This window comes from Delphinapterus leucas, chromosome 12 (assembly GCF_059928025.1).
Source record: "Delphinapterus leucas isolate spDelLeu-1000000601 "Yukka" chromosome 12, BTC_Dleu_Yukka2, whole genome shotgun sequence".
Classification (NCBI taxonomy): domain Eukaryota; kingdom Metazoa; phylum Chordata; class Mammalia; order Artiodactyla; family Monodontidae; genus Delphinapterus; species Delphinapterus leucas.
Window position 1 is genome coordinate 46825489 of NC_143140.1, and position 18327 is coordinate 46843815.

The 18327-nt window shown below is 35.4% G+C and overlaps 1 protein-coding gene and 1 long non-coding RNA gene across 5 annotated transcripts in view; both read left to right on the plus strand.

Annotated features, from left to right (window-relative positions):
* Positions 1 to 2519, plus strand: part of CEP57L1 (centrosomal protein 57 like 1) — a 61420-nt gene extending 58901 nt beyond the window's left edge. For 3 of the 4 annotated variants that reach the window (XM_022554001.3, XM_030760295.2, XM_022554045.2), the window contains one exon: positions 2094 to 2519. In XM_022554001.3, coding sequence (XP_022409709.2) covers positions 2094 to 2312 — 219 coding nt within the window. In that variant the 3' untranslated portion in view covers positions 2313 to 2519. Of the gene's footprint in view, positions 1 to 855; positions 975 to 2093 lie in introns of all 4 variants that reach the window. The other variant, XR_002642011.3, reaches the window with a different exon arrangement.
* A 620-nt stretch (positions 2520 to 3139) lies between these two features.
* The window catches only part of LOC149747878 (uncharacterized), a 29357-nt gene continuing 14169 nt past the window's right edge, over positions 3140 to 18327 (plus strand). The window contains exons 1-3 of the long non-coding RNA XR_016395164.1: positions 3140 to 3242; positions 3632 to 3725; positions 7208 to 7336. This is a non-coding gene — a long non-coding RNA (uncharacterized LOC149747878). The remainder of the gene's footprint in view (positions 3243 to 3631; positions 3726 to 7207; positions 7337 to 18327) is intronic.

Here is an 18327-nt window from a genome sequence, read left to right on the forward strand (position 1 = left end):
TACCTCTGTCTGACCTTCCAAATTTGAGGCCTGTATGTATGGCTTAGAGAAAAGATGATAGATAGGAATCCCTTAGGCTTATTATAGAGTCATCTGTCCATTGAAATAACATGGCCTCCTATGTAACTCTCCAAGATAATACAAAGAAAAGGAAACAAGGAAGTTTAGTTATGGGAAATTCCCTGGTGGTCCAGTGGTTAGGGCTCGGCCCGTTCATTGCTGGGGCCCAGGTTCAATCCCTGGTTGGGGAACTAAGATACTGCAAGCCTCATGGTGTGGCCAAAAAAAGAAAAGAAAAGAAAGTTTAGTTATGTATTCAAAAATAAGTTTGGGAAAATTAAGAGATAGGCTAGATTTGCTTTACAGCTCTCCCAGTTATCCTTTTAGCATTCTTTCCCCTTATCCCTCTCTTCCCTAATGCCTTAATGAAGCCCCTTATGTCAACAGGTGTCTAATGCATATATAAACCTGGCTTCTGAAGCAGTACCCCAACTCTAAAACTGCTATTTCCAGTTTCCCAGAACAAGCTATGCTGTGTTCCATTCCCTGGGGACCTGTGCTCACCTAGCTCTAGAGGGGTGATGAGGGGGACTCTATCCTTGTGTGTAAATTCTTAACAGCTAAGAATGGCATAACAGTTTTAATATTTTAATGAAAAAATCATGGAATATTATACTTTATCCCAAGACAATGACTCCATTCTTAGTACGATTATGCTACTGGAACAGAAAGCAGAGAAAATCTTTCCAGGAACCCTCAGGTCATATCATGTAGCTATCTGCCTGTGGAATAATCAGCATTCATATAAGTTGGTGATATATTAACCTCACAATTAAGCCTTCCCCACTTTTATAGGAAAGTAATAAAGAATGCAGAATTTTACTGCCTTTACTCTTCTATGGCCAATAAGGAAAGAAAGAAGGAAATGAAATTTTGAAGCAAACATTTTCACTTTACTGGCTTTTAAGTCTATAGTAAGTAAATTTTTTGTATGATTGTGTTAGGGTGAAGATTATATAACTTGTATACTTTCTTAGAATCACACAGGAGAAACTTGAAAGGAATAGAAGAATAGTCTTTTTTTTTTAATTTAGGAAGTGTGTACATAAATAATATTTTGAAAATATTATTTATATTCCATAATAACTATAGCAGTATAAAATTTCAAGCATTTTTAGACAAATAGAACACCAGATACTTAGCCAATGCCTAGACCAGCTCTACAAATTAGGCTGTGCTTAAGTGAAATAGATTAAGTAATGGGGGGAATTCCCTGGCGGTCCAGTGGTTAGGATTCTGCGCTTCCACTGCAGGGGGCACAGGTTGGATCCATGATTGGGGAGCTAAGCCGTGTGGCCTGGCCAAAATAAATAAATTAATTTAATTAAATAAATATTTAAAAATTTTAAAAAGATTGAGTAATGGACTGGACTTTGAAGAAATAGGTTTTGACTAGTTTATAAGTTTTGTTTTGTTTAATTCTGTCTACCCAATCATTACTAGATACTCCTCAATGAGATAAAGTTATTCCTTTGCCTTTTTTTTTTAAACTGGCATTCAGTAGTACTTTAAATTCATGAATACTTAAAATTAAAAAGAAATATATATATATAGACTCTACAAACTTGATGTCCATTCCTAGCACCAAATCTTCGCTTTGTTGTTAATGTCACCTGAAAGGTCCTTCTCTCACCTCCCTGTTCTCCAGATTTTTCCCATTTCATATCTTACATAAACATTCCTTCCTCTCAGCTTCTCCAGCCCACATTGATCTTGTCCTACTTTTAGCCTTCTCAGATATATACTTTTTGTCCTACTCAAAGTTATTGTGGCTTGAATTATTCTCTAGTTGTCACATATATGCTTTGATTTCACTAATAAGAGCAGTAAACTCCTTGAAAGCAAAGATTGTTTTATTCATTATATTTCTATCTAACTAGCACAGTGTTAGGCATGTAATAGGTATTCAATAAATAAAGACTTAACAAACTTTTTAATTTCACGTAATCTTTAAACCATCAATCCAATCCATCTACTGTAAGGTATATTTTAAGTATATTTTTCACTAAAATGTTAGATTTTTTTCTCTCCAGGTCCGCAAACTGCAGCAAAAAGTTCAGAATTTGAAGATAAGTGAAGTTTCAGCTATTCAGAAAGAAGATAGCAACTGTAAAGGATCAAAGAACATAAAAAATAGCCCCAGAAAATGTTTGCTAACTAACTCTCCTCAAAATAACAGCAACTTTCGTCCAATACGAGTCCATAATCTTCAAATGAAATTGAGAAGAGATGATATCATGTGGGAACAGTAACACAGTAACAAAACTGTCACCTTAAATGAACTTTGTCAGTGAGATCTTGAACTATCTAAAGTGGTTTTAATTTAATATACCTTTATGAAATTTTGAATTATGTTTCTAGCCTCTATAAAGTGTCAAATTGTAGTATTTTAAAATTAGTGCCTAATGACCTCCTAAAAGCCCCAAATAATAAATGATTGCTTTCTTGTTTTTCTTATTGACTGAAGTACCTAATCTTGTGTTAGAAACATTGTTCACTTTGCAGATACCTTAAGATAAATTTAAAAAATTATACTAGACTGATGATATTTAAAACAGTTAAATTTGAGATACAAGTGCCATAACACTTTTTCATTTAGTAGGCTTGGAACCTTAAGAACCAATATAAAATTAACAGAGTATGGAAAGGTCTTTTAACTTTCCTGGTGCTTCCTCCCTATCTTGTTTTAGAGCTGGGAAATGTTTTTCTTTTTTGGAAAGGGAAAAGCTTTGGGAAGAGGCCTTTAGCCCAAGTTTTTATGTGACAATTACAAATAGGAACCCATAGTTACTTAATTTTTAGATGACAATAACTCAGCTGTGGAAGCCTTCCTCTGCTATTCCCATTCTCTTTTACAAATCTAGCTTTGTTTTTTTTGATCTTACTCCTTTGTAACTATATTTTTGATATTTTGATTAGTGGTGCCATAAGAGATTTCTTTGTACATATATGCTTTATAATAAATTTACACTTGTTGACCTATCTTTCCAGAAGCCTATGGAAACTAGTACAACTCTTCTGAACTTATTTGGTTTCTCATCAGAATCCTTTGGGGCAACTAGAGAACTGGAGTCATCAACTGAAGTAGAACTAGAAGACTGACAGAAAAGGCATAACAGAAGTGAGGAACTCAGAAGATAGGGTAGCAGTTTAAGAGATGGTGATTCCAAAGGAATTGGGAGGTACATCTTTATCTACAGCTGAGGGGATGTTCAAGCTATAGGTGTGAAAGAATAAAAAGATCAACATCTTGGGGAGCTAGGAAAAGCAATTTTTTAAAAGACAGCCCTTATATCCTCCTAGGAAATCCCAAAAAGTGTGTGTAGGAGAAAGAGGGTAATTGTGGACCCTCTGTTGGGGGAGGAGGAAAACTGTGATTCAGTCTCATTGAGAGAAGAGGTGCTGTTAGAAGACCTTTCCATACCTGAAGTGGGGAGATGACTGAAAATCGGCACATTTATACTTGGAATTGTCCTTGAAAGCAACTAATGGCTGAGATAAAAGTTTCTCTCCCTTTGGTTCAAATAGTACATTTGTCCTTCACCCACTTTCACTCCCTCTCCCTTTACAGCACCTTCAGCCCCAGAGATGTCACAGACTGCTTCGTCTAAACTCAGTTTCATCACCTTACCTATTTTTCAGCTTTGCCTTTTCTCCTCAAGAATGTGAGTGCTCGGTGCTTTGTGTCCACCTAGGGGGGTGGGATAGGGAGGGTGGGAAGGAGACGCAAGAGGGAGGAGATATGGGGATGTATGTATGCATATAGCTGATTCACTTTGTTACACAGCAGAAACTAACACACCATTGTAAAGCAATTATACTCCAATATAAATGTTAAAAAAAACCAAAACCTAAAACTCCAACAGAAGGTGAAACTAATTAACCAGAAGTGAATCAAATAGAGAACTTGAGAATGAGAAAGCAGTGGTAAAGTTGTTCTAGTTAGCATAAGTTTTGTTTTAATAATAATAATCACCATCATCTAAAATAAAATCTTTGGAAACTGTGGTTGTAGAACAGAGGTTAAAATGGACATTTCTTCAGGTTATTTCCATCATTATCTCAGAGTTTCATCTTGTTTCACGGTCTTCCTTTTTTCCTTATTTTCCTAACCATTGTCCTTCCCTTTGAAAGCCATGTGCCGAGATAATCTATCCAAGATCATATTTGCTTAGTTCCTTCAAAGACCCTTTCCTCTCTCTGGTATTAGTCATTCAATTTCCTGATTTTACCCTTAATTTTGATTCATGAACTGCACCTTCTCAGCAATCTTGGCTTCATACTAACTGAATCGTGGCTGTCTTCTATGATACTGTTTTCTACTGAAATCTTGATTCTTTACATAAGGAGACATACATTTTCTAAGTGTTAACTTCTGATTTCCTTCATCTGTTTAAAGAATAATATTAGAACATTGAATAAACTACTTTGAATGCTTGCTTAATATATTCGTCATTTTATGTATAAAAACATAAATGATAATTGCTAAGACAGCCTTATACAATTAATTTGAAGTTACTTACACATTTTAAAAAAAAATCTAACGTTGGATTAAGGTTTTGCATGTGTTCAAGTTTGGAAAGACTTGAACTTAACTCCATTAGATGATGTCTCCTTTTGTGAATCCAATTCCACTATTCTATATACATTCTTCAGGAATTTCCTCTCTTTTTTCTAGAGATCTGTTCATCCAGGTCTCCTCTTCACTGCTTTAAAAAAAAAAAAACTGATAAAAAATGGCAGATATGCACACTTGCTGCTGTTGACACTTTGCTCTGTATCTCGTTCTAATTTCCTGCCACCAACTCCCAGACTGATCTATATCTTGGCAATTCCCTGTGACAATCTGTTCACAGTACCATTTCATTTACTGTTTTAAAGATAAAGTCATTATTGTTACATCCTGAATAACAGTAACAAATGACCTTTCACACCTACTAAAACAATGACTTGATGATTACTGATACATTTTTCAATCAGGACTACAGCAAACGACCCTGATGCATGTTATAAAAGTAGTAAAATTAGGGCTTCCCTGGTGGCGCAGTGGTTGAGAGTCTGCCTGCCGATGCAGGGGACATGGGTTCGTGCTCCGGTCCGGGAAGATCCCACATGCCACGGAGTGGCTGGGCCCGTGAGCCATGGCCGCTGAGCCTGCGCATCCGGAGCCTATGCTCCGCAACGGGAGAGGCCACAACAGTGAGAGGCCCGCGTACCGCAAAAAAAAAAAAAAATAGTAAAATTAATTCAAAGGTTTGAAGATTTTTCCCTTTCCCCTTCTTCCCTTCCTATTCCAGAGATACTTCAGCTTTACTGCTAGACTGGCTGCTTTGTTAATGTCATCAAATAAGGCAAAGAGCAGACATATGCACATTGTTGTTTAACATACCACCTGAATCAGGAATACAGTAGTCCAGAATATTTTGAAACATATTTCAGGGCTTTTTCCAGCCGATCACCTCACCCAAACAATGATCCATTCCTCCCATTTCTGAGTGCCTGGGAGCAGTTGCCTTTTCAGATTTGGAGGGGACTTGGGTAGCATAAGATAAATTAGATTCTTAGTTTTGTATATTTGGCTTCTTTTTCCCTCTTGTCAGTATTCCACTTAAGCTGTTTCATATTGTGCACCTTTCTTCCCTTCTCACCAAAGGGCTGACCTCAGGAGACAGAAAAGAGCAGGCTTTGTTGTAGCTAATTAGAGAGGGTAGATACCTGGGACACTGGCTGGCTACCAGCATCACAGTAACTCTTGAAGATCTTTGCATTTAACAAACATTTGCCAAACATTTTATTATGTACAGGGCTCTGTACTAAGTTCACTGTTTTTTTGTTGTTGTAGGTTATTTTTGTTTGTTTTTCATTTGTTTTTTCCTTCTTGAGAATATGTCTAACAGCTTGAGGTCTTTATATTAGTAAGTCATATAACTTTAGTGAATCATAATCATAAATCCTAGAAAACTATGTACTAGGCCAATTTAAGCCTGATATTTGATATTTAATATGGGAGCTAATTTCTTTGTTTCCTTTCTTACAAGATTATGTATATATATATATAAATTATAAATATATATTTATATATTATATATATATATTTACAGTACACACACACACACACACCCTCTATATCTGCTTACAGTGCTCATTCGCAATGTGTTAACCTTCAGTCTTAATTTACAAAGCAAACATCTCAAATCATCAATAATAAAATGTGCTGGTGTTCAGTAATAATGTATAAATTTCATTTTTTTCTTTTTCTATATAAAAAGAAAATAAAATTCAATTATGCTTTAAAAAAAAACAAAAAAAGAATGTGAGTGCTGTAGTTTATACTTAGCAAAAAACTCACCAGGACTATTAATGCAGCCCTATCTTTCTGTGCCTTTGTTTTCTATGCACTTAGGACAATGGCCGGACAGATTTATCAGTATTGAAGTCATTACTTTTGGAAATGTATTACTAAAACAAATTACCATAAGAAATTAAATTCATTTAAGGAACACTTGAATATTTCAATTAAGAATTGAGACATTTCTTGCAAAATCAGTGTAGTGTAGTAGAAAAAAACATAGATTTCAGAATTAGGAGACTTGGGTTCATGTTGTGATTCTGCCACTTAGTAGTTTGGGCGATCAGATAACTTTTTGGAGCCTCCATTTCTTACTTGTAAAGGTGGGATTATATTACTACCTACTTCATAGGATTGTTGTGAGATTAAATGAAATAACATGTCAAAGCACCCAGCAGAAGTGTTGGCACTGAATAAAAACTCAATAAATGTTAGATCTGAGTAGCCAAAAAAAAAGAAAAAATTGTCGTAGAACCTAAGTTTGCATGGGTTAAAGCCTGAAAGCAAGAGCCAAAAGGTACTCTTCAACAAAGTGAGAATATTCTAATTTAGTTTTTTTTTTTTTCTTTTTCTATGTGCCTGGGAGGAAATTGCTTTGGCTTGTTTCCTGGCTCAGGTTTCTAGTGGGGGGTGGGTAAAGAATATAGTCCTACTATGGTGCAGAAATACATAATCACACACAGCAACTTGGTTTGGAGTTTGTGTTGTTGGGGTGACATTTATTAGGAAAGACAATAAGGAATGGTCTCTCGTTGCTTGATCACAATTACTGAACTCAAAATGTATCTCTGCTCACAGACTGCTGCTTGCCTTTGACTCCTCAGGGGGTGGAGCAAATGATTTCCTTCCTGGATGGGGCAGTCTATGGTCAGTGTACAAGAGTTGCTGTAGCAACCCCGCAGCTGTGCTCTGCCTAGCAGAAACTCGGTAGGATATCATAGATTTTGTTCACTTAAGTAAAAACAGGTTTGTTTGTTTTTTATTTAATCAGAAATTGAAAAAAATGAACTTGGAACTTTTTAGCCAAGACAGGTCTCAACTTTGATGAAACTGTGAAACTAGAAAGTTTGAGTGTCTGAAGCGGGAGGTATTGTGACTATTCTAATCCTGGAAATAGGAGCTGGGATCTTGAATTAACTGTACTTGTGTGGGTCATTGGCAACATAGCCATTTTTATCAGGTTGTAGCTAAAGGTAGGAGGGTTGGAGGGAAATGCTCAGTTTTTAGCAGTATAAGATTAAAGAAGGAGATAATACAGTGGGCTAACTGGCTAGGATGGTGTGCTTGAAAATTATTTCTGAGTTTTTTGTATAGCCTTCTTACTTTAAAAATAAAATTTTAACTATAAAGTAGTATTCTTAACCCATGATAAAACATCAAAAGTTAAATTAAAATTTGACTTGTGAGACATCAAACTCAGGGGAAAAGGTGGGTTGGTCATGCGCAATGGAAGGAGTGCTCACTGTGGCCAAAAATGCACCAGCTGCCATTGTTGGTGTAGAGTAAATAGTGAAACTCCTAATGGGGTTTCCTGGAACTCTATTCAGCTGTAACTAAAGCTGTACCTACGGAGAACATTTAATTGTATGTGAAGTTCAGATAAGTATAAGCCGACTCCCAGATGTACAACAAGACAAACCTATCTAAGGCATAAGAGCATCTGTGAGATTAAAAAAATTCTTTATGGGTGCCATGGCACCTTCTAATTAAAGTAAAATGAGGATAAATAAAAATAATTGACTTGTCACTGATGTGAAAATAAATTCACTTCTTGGTAATTAAATAGACCTTGCCAATGCCTCAGCTTTTTTCTTCATACTTATTTTCATGTAACTTTCCTCCTTTAATTCCTTTTTTTTTTTTGTATTTTGTTACGTAAGGAGAATTAGACATAACAAAATTGTAAATTTAAAGTTTTAAAATATTGTCTAGACCAGAGTTTGTTTTGAGTATAGCTGTAAATGGTTTACTTAAAGAATCAGGTGGATTTTTTTCCTGGTGGGTTTTTTGGGAGTGTTCTCCTTATGGGTACAGTGTCATTGCATTCTCATTTGGTGCAAGAGCCTACTAGATGCCACAGGCAAGCATTAGAATTATAACAGTACACCCCCACTGAAGAAATTTATTTTTATTATATATGCACGGTCCATTGTATCCTATGTGTTTAACAGTTTTAATAGAAAATATTAGAGAAGCAAATTGATCTCTTGTTACTTTATGCTCTGAGGTGGGTTTTTTTGACAGTATAAGACTTGTAAATGACCAGTTCAACAGCCTGTAATGTTGGGAGACTGGATCCAGGTTGGAGGTGGAATGTTGGGCATTATGAATTTTCTGTCAAAGGAAGATAAAAAGTTCTATGAATGGTATAATCAGCTTTCTAGAATAATCTTTTAAAATAAAGATGAAGTTATCCACCATACTTTCTGCACAGATTTTGCTTGTCTAACTTCCCCTCATTCTTCAGGTCTCAACTAACTGCTGCCTCTAAGAAGCTCTCTTTAAGCCTCCTCTTCACACCCCTACCTGCTCCGAATTCTGGCTTAGCTGCCTTTTCTGGATATTTTTCCTATCTTTGCACTTTGCACATTTTCTTGTTATCATTTGTTTGTTTGTCTTCCCATAGACTGAAAGCTCCCTGAGGGCAAGATTCTTTCTTGCTCACCACGGTGGCCCAGCACCTAGCATAATACCTGCCCTGTGCAAGTAGCCTCTCAATAAATATTTAATAATTACATTTTATGAAACTACATTAACCTTATTATGTGGTCTCATCCGGAGTGAGCGTATTGGGTCAGGTACTGCTGTTTCAGGCACCGGTTCAGCTATTCTGCTGTTTCATCTTTTAAGGATATGTGACCATATTTTACATAACCACTAGTTAAGAATACTTCAGTATTATTTGTTTCTTTGTGGGCACAGACAACAGGCACTCAGAATGATGCTTTCTTTGATATTATGATGCTAAGAGGAAGAGGTTTGAGAACCAAGGTAGTTCTTTACTTGTGTATTGGTGTGTTTGACTTGTTCATTCAGCAAGTATTTATTGATCTCTAATAATCAAGAATTTGTTGATCTCAAGATACTTTGCTAGTTGCTGTGGGAGATTCAAAGACACACATGGATTCTGTCTTCAAGTTGCTTATAGTCTGATAGGGGAGATAAGACTTATACGTAAACATACAAGGAAAAAAAGCAATAGGTGACACAGAGGTATAATGACCAGCACAGAATAGATGCCCTAAAAATATTTGTCTACCAAACCTTTGTTTTCAACCATTAATAGATAAAGTTGGCCTGTTTGTATTTCTTCATTCGCTATCTTTATATATATGGCAGAATTGGTCTCGGATTCTTAATTTTCTATAGGCTTGTTGATTGAAGATACCAGTTCACCTAGTAATCTCAAACAAGTACTGCCACATAACAAGCATCAAATTCAAAGACATGAGTAGAAAGAATGGGTATGAAACACGGAAGTAAATGGGAAGGGAGTGGAGAATGAGGGGGGCAAAAGTCAAGCAATAATGATTTAGACTGCAACAGAAAAATAATATAGAGACAAGTTATATTCCAGAGGCCAATTATTGACTTGCACAGAATTATGCAAATGATTGCCAGTCACTTTCCTTATGAATTTAAGCCATTCAGTTTCCTCATACTTCATCTTCCTTATCACTTAGGCCTGGTCAATATTTTTCAAACTGTAGCTCGTATCCTATTGGATTGTGAAATCAGTTTAGTGGGTCACTACCAACATTTTGAAAATAATGTAGAATAGCATTGAAACTATCAGAGTGCATCACACATAGAGAAGGTGGTGGTGTTTCATGAAACTTTGTGAGTACTGAATTATAATTTAAAATGTAGTCCTAAATGTTATTTGGAAAAGAAAAAGCCAGCTCTTAATAAATGTTCAAAGGGAATGAATTTGAAAGATGTTGTAGAGGAAAGTGAGATAGCCAGTTTAAAATAGGAATACTCCTGAGGACTTCCCTGGTGGTCCAGTGGGTAAGACTCTGTGCTCCCAATGCAGGGGGCCCAGTTCAATCCCTGGTCCGGGAACTAGATCCCACATGCATACCGCAGCTAAGAGCCCACATGTCGCAACTAAATATGCCACAAGGAAGATCCCGCATGTGGCAACTAAGACCCGGCGCAGCCTAAATAAACAAACAAATATATAAATATAAAATAAAATAAAATAAAACAGGAATACTCTGAAATCCCCTGCTATGGCTTGTGGCAGACTACTGTTTAGTCCAGAAATACCATTTCACATTTGTTTTGTATGTTCTACAGATAGAAGTCCCATTTTAAATGTAACAGTATTTACATTTGCTGGTCTATAGAATACTCTTTTCAAAACACTAGCCAACCTACATTAGAGGAGTGTTGTTTTTCTAATGTAGATACAAATAAATATATTCAACATGAATTCCTTAACAAATGGCCCTGTTATTCCTCACTCATTGTTTCTATCTAGACAGTGCCTCTGTGTGGAATCTAACCAAGCTTGGGTCTTATGGATAGGAAAGAAATTTTTTCTGTATGGTGCTTGAGACAATTTTAAAATGCATAAAGAAATGAGATTTGTGGGAGAAAAACTGTGTGCATGTCTTGAATCTGAAATGAGCAAAAATGTATCCCTTGACAAACCCTATTTGTCTGAGCATCAACAGTCAACAACACTAAAAAAAATTTAAAACCTGGTGTACCACCCACATGACACTCTTTAAAAACATGTCATTTTACTGAGCTGATAAAATATTTTTAAATGAGTGAATGGGGGTATATAAATATCTTATCTGAAAAATACCTTCATTAAATGAACTAACTACCAACTGAGAAGCTGTATTTCTGTGACTTTTGATGTCCTTTTCAACATATTTCTTCATGGCCGTATCACCTCTGGGCTATGGTCAGAACATAGGAAGAAGTGCCATAAGGAAGTGAACATTAGAATGCTGTTCATTATAATAGGATTCTAGTCACTTGTGAAAGTTTATTCACCACTACAAATTATTAAAGGTGCTTAAATCATTAAATAGATTTTAGTCTTTATGAAAAAAGGATTGTAATGTGAGCCAGACCTTCTAGTTGTAGTTAAAATAATATACTTTTGACCTAATTTTGTTTAACCTGATTAAGTAAATTTTAGGATAAGTTCTGAAAAACCTTGGAAGATATTCTTTGGTTAGTTTCCTTAAAGTTAAGTGTACAGGGCTTCCCTGGTGGCGCAGTGGTTGAGAGTCCGCCTGCCGATGCTGGGGACACGGGTTCATGCCCTGGTCCGGGAAGGCCCCACATGCCACAGAGCGGCTGGGCCTGTGAGCCATGGCTGCTGAGCCTGCGCATTGGAGCCTGTGCTCCGCAAAGGGAGAGGCCACTACAGTGAGAGGCCCGCGTACCACAAAAAAAAAAAAAAAGTTAAGTGTACATTGACTTGTAGGGTATTTCTCAGAAAAATCTATTACTGAACTAGTACAGAATGTGAATCATTTCTTGCCTGAAATATAAGATTGCTGTTTACAGGGCACTTGTCCAGAATCTTCTTGCTGAATTGGAAAGTATTTCACTTTTCATCACTGTAGGTTCTTTTAACTTCACAAATGTGTTATTCAAAACATAAACCCTATTGGTACACAGGAAACCCATTTAAAATTAAATTTTAAAACACTCTTGAGAATTCCATGGAACGTTTTTGGTTTTATAATTTGTAATTTCTAGCAAAAGAAAAAGTACCTTTAATACTTTAAAAATATATTTTCAGAGATAGCTAAACCCCAAATATGTAATACATGTGAAAGAATAGCACTATTAATATCTTAAATATTGAATGTTGGAGCATAAGATTTAAAAATTACCTTCATTTTCCCCAAAATAAGCTAAGCCACAAATTTAAAGCTGGGAAATTCAGTACCAGAATTAAAAGAAATTATTTCTAGGTTAAGAAGTTCTGTGTTTTACTTTAATCTCAAAAGGAACTGGTCTTTTAAAAACTTATTCTGTGATTTTATGTATATAACTCTTTGGTTTGATAAACTTGGAAGAATTTATATCAGTATTACATACTATGCTTCTGTCTTGTGGTGTGATTTAAATATTGGGCACCAAGCTAAATTTTCAGAGAGGGTCCTTTTCGCTTTATTGTTTTACAGTATAGCTCTCAAGTAGAGTGAGGGCTGTGCCTTTGGTATTTAGGTAGAATGTTTTCCTGTGATTTCTAATTCTCAGAGCCACTTCTGAGCATTTCTGCGGATATTCCGCAGAAAGTGAAGTTTGATTCTCTTAATCAGTCTACTAAAGTACTATTGATACAAACTACCACTGGCTGAAATAAAACATAAACCACTGAGAGACTAAAGCATTCAGAAAAGAAAAGGAGTTTATATGCAAACAAGATTTGTAAGGGAGTCCAAGCTATAGAAGGATAGCTTTCACAAATTAAAGATATGACAAGTATTTAAAAGAAAAAAATAACTTACAAAAATACCAAGGTCACCAAGTTTACAGTTACTCTCTTCAAGGTGGAAAACAGCAGTTTTCTCACATAATTGTCATATCCAAAAAAGTCATCACATATCTTCAGACATCAGCATTGCCAAAATCAGGGATACTGTTGTTTTTATCAGAGAATAACTTACAGGAAAGACTCAAGGTTTCATTTACTGGGGAAACAAAAACCAGGCCGATTGACTGTTTTTGATGATATTACTTTATCTCAGGGTTGCAAAGTGTGTTTTCAGGGGTCCCCAAGGTCACCCTTGGGTTCAGTGACTCACTAAAGAATACATAGAACTCAGAAAAGCTATTATACTCACGGTTATGGCTTATTACAGCAAAAAGACACAAATTTAAATCAGCAACTCAAAAATGGATATAAGGCAAAGTCCAGGAAACACCAGGCATGAGCTACTACTTGTCCTCTTCCAGTGAAGTCATTCAGACAGCACTTAATTCTAGCAACGATGTGTGGTATGCTTGGAGTATGGCCAACCAAGGAAGCTCCTCTGAGCTTTGGTGTCCAGGTTTTTAAATTGTGCGCTGGTCACATAGCATGGCTGACTGCACATGTGACTGACTTTCAGTCTCCATCCCCTCTAGAGGTTAAGCTGATACTAAATGGCTGAAAGCCCCCACCATAAATCACATTGTTAGCATAGATTATCTGGCAGGGCATAAGACTCCCAGGTAAACTAAAAACGTTTTTATAAGGCAGAATATTCCAAGGGCTTAGACGTTATCTCCCAGGAATTGAGCAAGTGTGAAATCTTTCTTCGGAATGTGAAAGGTTTACACAGCCTAGACAGACTATGTTAATCCTTTACTACACAGTGTTGTTTTATTTCGTTTTCTGATTTTGGAATGTGATGTGCATTGCTTACTCTGGTTAAGGTGTCAATTTTGCCTTCAAATTTCCTCCTAAGGCATGGCTTTGACGACATAAATTTGTTTAGTGTTTTTCTGATTCAATATCATTACTTTGATGTTTTGTTTTTATTATGTAAATTGATGAAAGGTCACACATATACAAAAACCTTATAATTTGGTCAATAAAACTAGAGTCACATGATACTAAAATTTAGGAGTTAACTTTGTCTGAAGGCTTTGTAAAGTTCATATGATTGTCATTACTTTTATATGTAAAATATTGCTCTTATCAGCTCATATACCAAGACCAGGAACCAAGAACCATCCAGTTCACCTCAAGCAAGTTGCTTGGACCTTGTTTAATAATGAGATTTGAGACATGGCCATGGTTACAAAAGCAATTTTTAAGTAACTGCCTTGCAGAAAGGAGAATATTTTTATGGAACCTATGTAAAATAGCGTCATGGCCATGAAAAGTAAGGAACTAAGTAAAGGTATTTTGTGTAATTTTAACCAATTTTATTATTTTGGAGTAGTTTTTTATGTCATTTTCTCCAGAATCATAATTTTTGTGTTTCTCTAATAATGTATTACTTATAAGCTATACTGAGAATTTTCATAGAATTTTTTTTTCTGAATTCCAAAGGCTCTGTTGGAACATGATGCCATTTAAAGAGTGTTTCATTCCAGTTTATACAAGTGTGGCCAATAGAGAGTTTGAAATAAAGAAGAAAGGAATTTTTCTTATATGTCCATTAGATACAGAACATTAGTCATAATTAACTAATTTACTCCTAGGTAAATAATTCTTGTTTTTCTGATTTTGGGTGAAGCAATCTATTTCACAAAGTTATCTGCTTCTGGATTTAAAGAATCCTAGAAATCCTGACTCTATCTTTGGTAGTCCGACAGGTATTTGTTTGTCATGCTGACATCAGCTTATACTGAAAAGTCTGCTTCCATGAGTTTACTCCCTGTAGAGTCAACAGTTATGAGTGTGATAAAAGTCTTTACTGAGGCTTTCACTATTTTCATGTTTCTGCCAGAAGACTCAATTTCTGGTCTGTGTAGCTCATAATAGGGACTTAAGACTAGGCAAATGTAAGGAAAAAGCAGAAACTATCTATGGATGACAAGACTCAGTGGCTCATGTTAATTTGTAATAGCCAACAATGATAGAATAGTGAAGAGTGAAATCCCTTTTTTCTGAAATAACACATAATCACTTTATGAGGATTTAGTTAATAATTACCTTGAGAGAAAAACTATATTATGGACAGAGTTGGCATTAAGTAGTCTCCATGTTCTTTTAATTTATCCCATAAAACATCTTGGGATTGTCAACTGGAAACAAAATATTTCTTTTAAAAAATTAATTTTTAAAAATAGGTTTTGTGCCAATTTTTGTAGATGGACATGACTATTTTTCTGTCCAACCTGAAAGTTGCACAATTACTAAAGTATCTTTATTTTATATTAATGCATTTTACTTAAAGGCAATTAAGTTAAACTTCTCTTACTGATTTGCAAGTTCTTTTCATATTGAGGACTTGATAAGCAGGATGACTTTTACAGAAGTTTTGAGTTAATAAATAATCTGGAGTATATCGAACATATCATTTTTAACACTCCTTTTATAGGATAAATGAGCAAACCTTTGTGGCTGTCTGGCAGCTGTTTAGGAAGCCCCAAAGACAACTTTGGTATAAAAGACATAGTAAAGAGTTGTTTATTCTGAATTTGGGAAATGCAATATCAAAAAATGTTATCAGAGGAGAAAAGATATGAGTAAGTGATTAAATAAAGTTTACAGGCAATATTTTAAATAAACTAAGCATCAAGTAATGATACTTATTAGGGAACTTTTTCAAAGATGAATTTTTTTTTCCCCTTGAACCATTTTTATTGACAAAAGTAAACAAACATAGAAGTTTATAAAAATCAGATCTTCTTGAGATAAACTTCACTTAGATATCTTATAAACACTCAATTCAACATCGTATTATATTAATTAATACCCTCTGTAAATCAACTCTTACTTCTGACTTTTGTCTCTCTATTCTTGATAACATTATCTCAGTCATTCACTTTCATTTGTATCATTTTTTTAAATTAGATTCCACATATGACTGATATCATATTTGTCTTTCTCTGTCAGACTTCACTAAGTATGACAATCTCTAGGTCCATCCATGTTGCTGCAAATGGCATTATTTCAGTCTTTTTAATGGCTGAGTAATATTTCACTGTATATATGTACACATTATTTTTTTTTACATCTTTATTGGAGTATAATTGCTTTACAATGGTGTGTTAGTTTCTGCTTTATAACAAAGTGAATCAGTTATACATATACATATGTTTCCATATCTCTTCCCTCTTGCACCTCCCTCCTTCCCACCCTCCCTATCGCACGCCTCTATGTGGTCACAAAGCACCCTGTGCTATGCGGCTGCTCCCCACTAGCTATCTATTTTACGTTTGGTAGTGTATATGTGTCCATGCCACTCTCTCACTTTGTCACAGCTTACCCTTCCCCCTCCCCATATCCTCAAGTCCATTCTCTAGTAGGTCTGTATCTTTATTCCCGTCTTACCCCTAGGTTCTTCATGATATTTTTTTTTCTTAGATTCCATATATATGTGTTAGCATACGGTATTTGTCTTTCTCTTTCTGACTTACTTCACTCTGTATGACAGACTCTAGGTCCATCCACCTCACTACAAATAACTCAATTTCGTTTCTTTTTATGGCTGAGTAATATTCCATTGTATATATGTGCCACATCTTCTTTATCCATTCATCCAATGATGGACACGTAGGTTGCTTCTATCTCCTGGCTATTGTAAGTAGAGCTGCAATGAACATTTTGGTACATGACTCTTTTTTTTTTTTTTTTTTTTTGCGGTACACGGGCCTCTCACTGTTGTGGCCTCTCCCGTTGCGGAGCACAGGCTCCAGACGCACAGGCTTAGCGGCCATGGCTCACGGGCCCAGCCACTCCGCGGCATGTGGGATCTTCCCGGACCGGGGCACGAGCCCGTGTCCCCTGCATCGGCAGGCGGACTCTCAACCACTGCACCACCAGGGAAGCCCTACATGACTCTTTTTGAATTATGGTTTTCTCAGGGTATATGCCCAGTAGTGGGATTGCTGGGTCATATGGTAGTTCTATTTGTTGTTTTTTAAGGAACCTCTATACTGTTCTCCAGAGGAACTTTTGTTTAAACAAACAGTTCAAAGGTATGGCAAAAGCACAAAATGTTAGGCTCTCAAGAGTATTTTGGTAATACAAGAAACCTCTGCTATTTGGGCACTAAATACTTTTTAACTGCTTTTTGTTCCAAGTAGACATATACTCAAAGATTAATTTGTCAATTTAACAGAAAAGAAAATCCAAATTCTAGTTCTACTCTTTTGGATGCCCTCCATATTTTATAGAGTAGGATTCACAAGTCTTCCCTTCATCTTATAAATAAATTCATTTACATCTAGCTAACATTCTGGCACAACCAGACAATTTTACTTTAAGACAAAGTCATTTTCCTTTTCCCATGATATTTATCATGAGAAATAAAAATTCATCATTTTGCATATACACCTCTTTACAGACACATAAATATTCCTTTACATTTCTTAAAAAGGAATATACCAACATATCTCAGTTTCTCATATATATCTTTTCAACCTGTTAATTAATGGTCACTTACAGTGTATAAAAGCAAAGCCAGGGGTATGTTAAAACTATGTTTGTTGACCCAGTATTTATTTCATTCTCCACAAATGACTTGCTTAGATATTGTAATTTGTATCCAAGGATTATTAATTAAATGATTAACTCAATTTAATATTAGTTTAGGAATTAGAGGGAATTCCTTGGCAATCCAGTGGTTAGGACTCAACCATTTCACTGCCAAGTGTTCGGGTTTGAACCCTGGTTGGGGAACTAAGATCCCACAAGCTGAGAGGTGCAGCCAAAAAAAAAAAAAAAAATTAGAAAAATTTCTATAAAGTTTAATTAATTAGGTTTTTTTGGGTTTGTGGAAACAAACCCAAGCCTTTCATGAGTTATACTAGTATGCTAACATTTTAATTTACATTGTGATAAGATCAGGAAAGAGACGTATAGTTGTTTTAAGACAGCATTATTAAGCTAGTCGAATTTGTTCAAGGATTCACCTTGATTAGAAATACAAAATTTTGAACTTCATATTTTCTATTTCTATTTTTTATACTTAATTTTTAAGAGCTCTTCAAATTAAGTTTAAAAGTACTAAAGTTTATTAATATTTCTCTCTCCTCTGTCAATTTACATTGCATTACTTATTTTGTCAACCTGTAAACAAGGCAATTAATTTAACTCATAGCTAAAAGTTTTTTTTTCCTTCTGCATATAGGCTTCATTAAGAGAAATATTTTTTTAAGAATCAACAGACTTAAAGCAATGAAAGTTGGATGTTTCCTTCCCTTTCTAAAAATTCTTGAGTTCTCTATTTTAAATTTATAAAAGTGTTCTGTAGTCTCTGTAAGCCAATCAAAAAAGG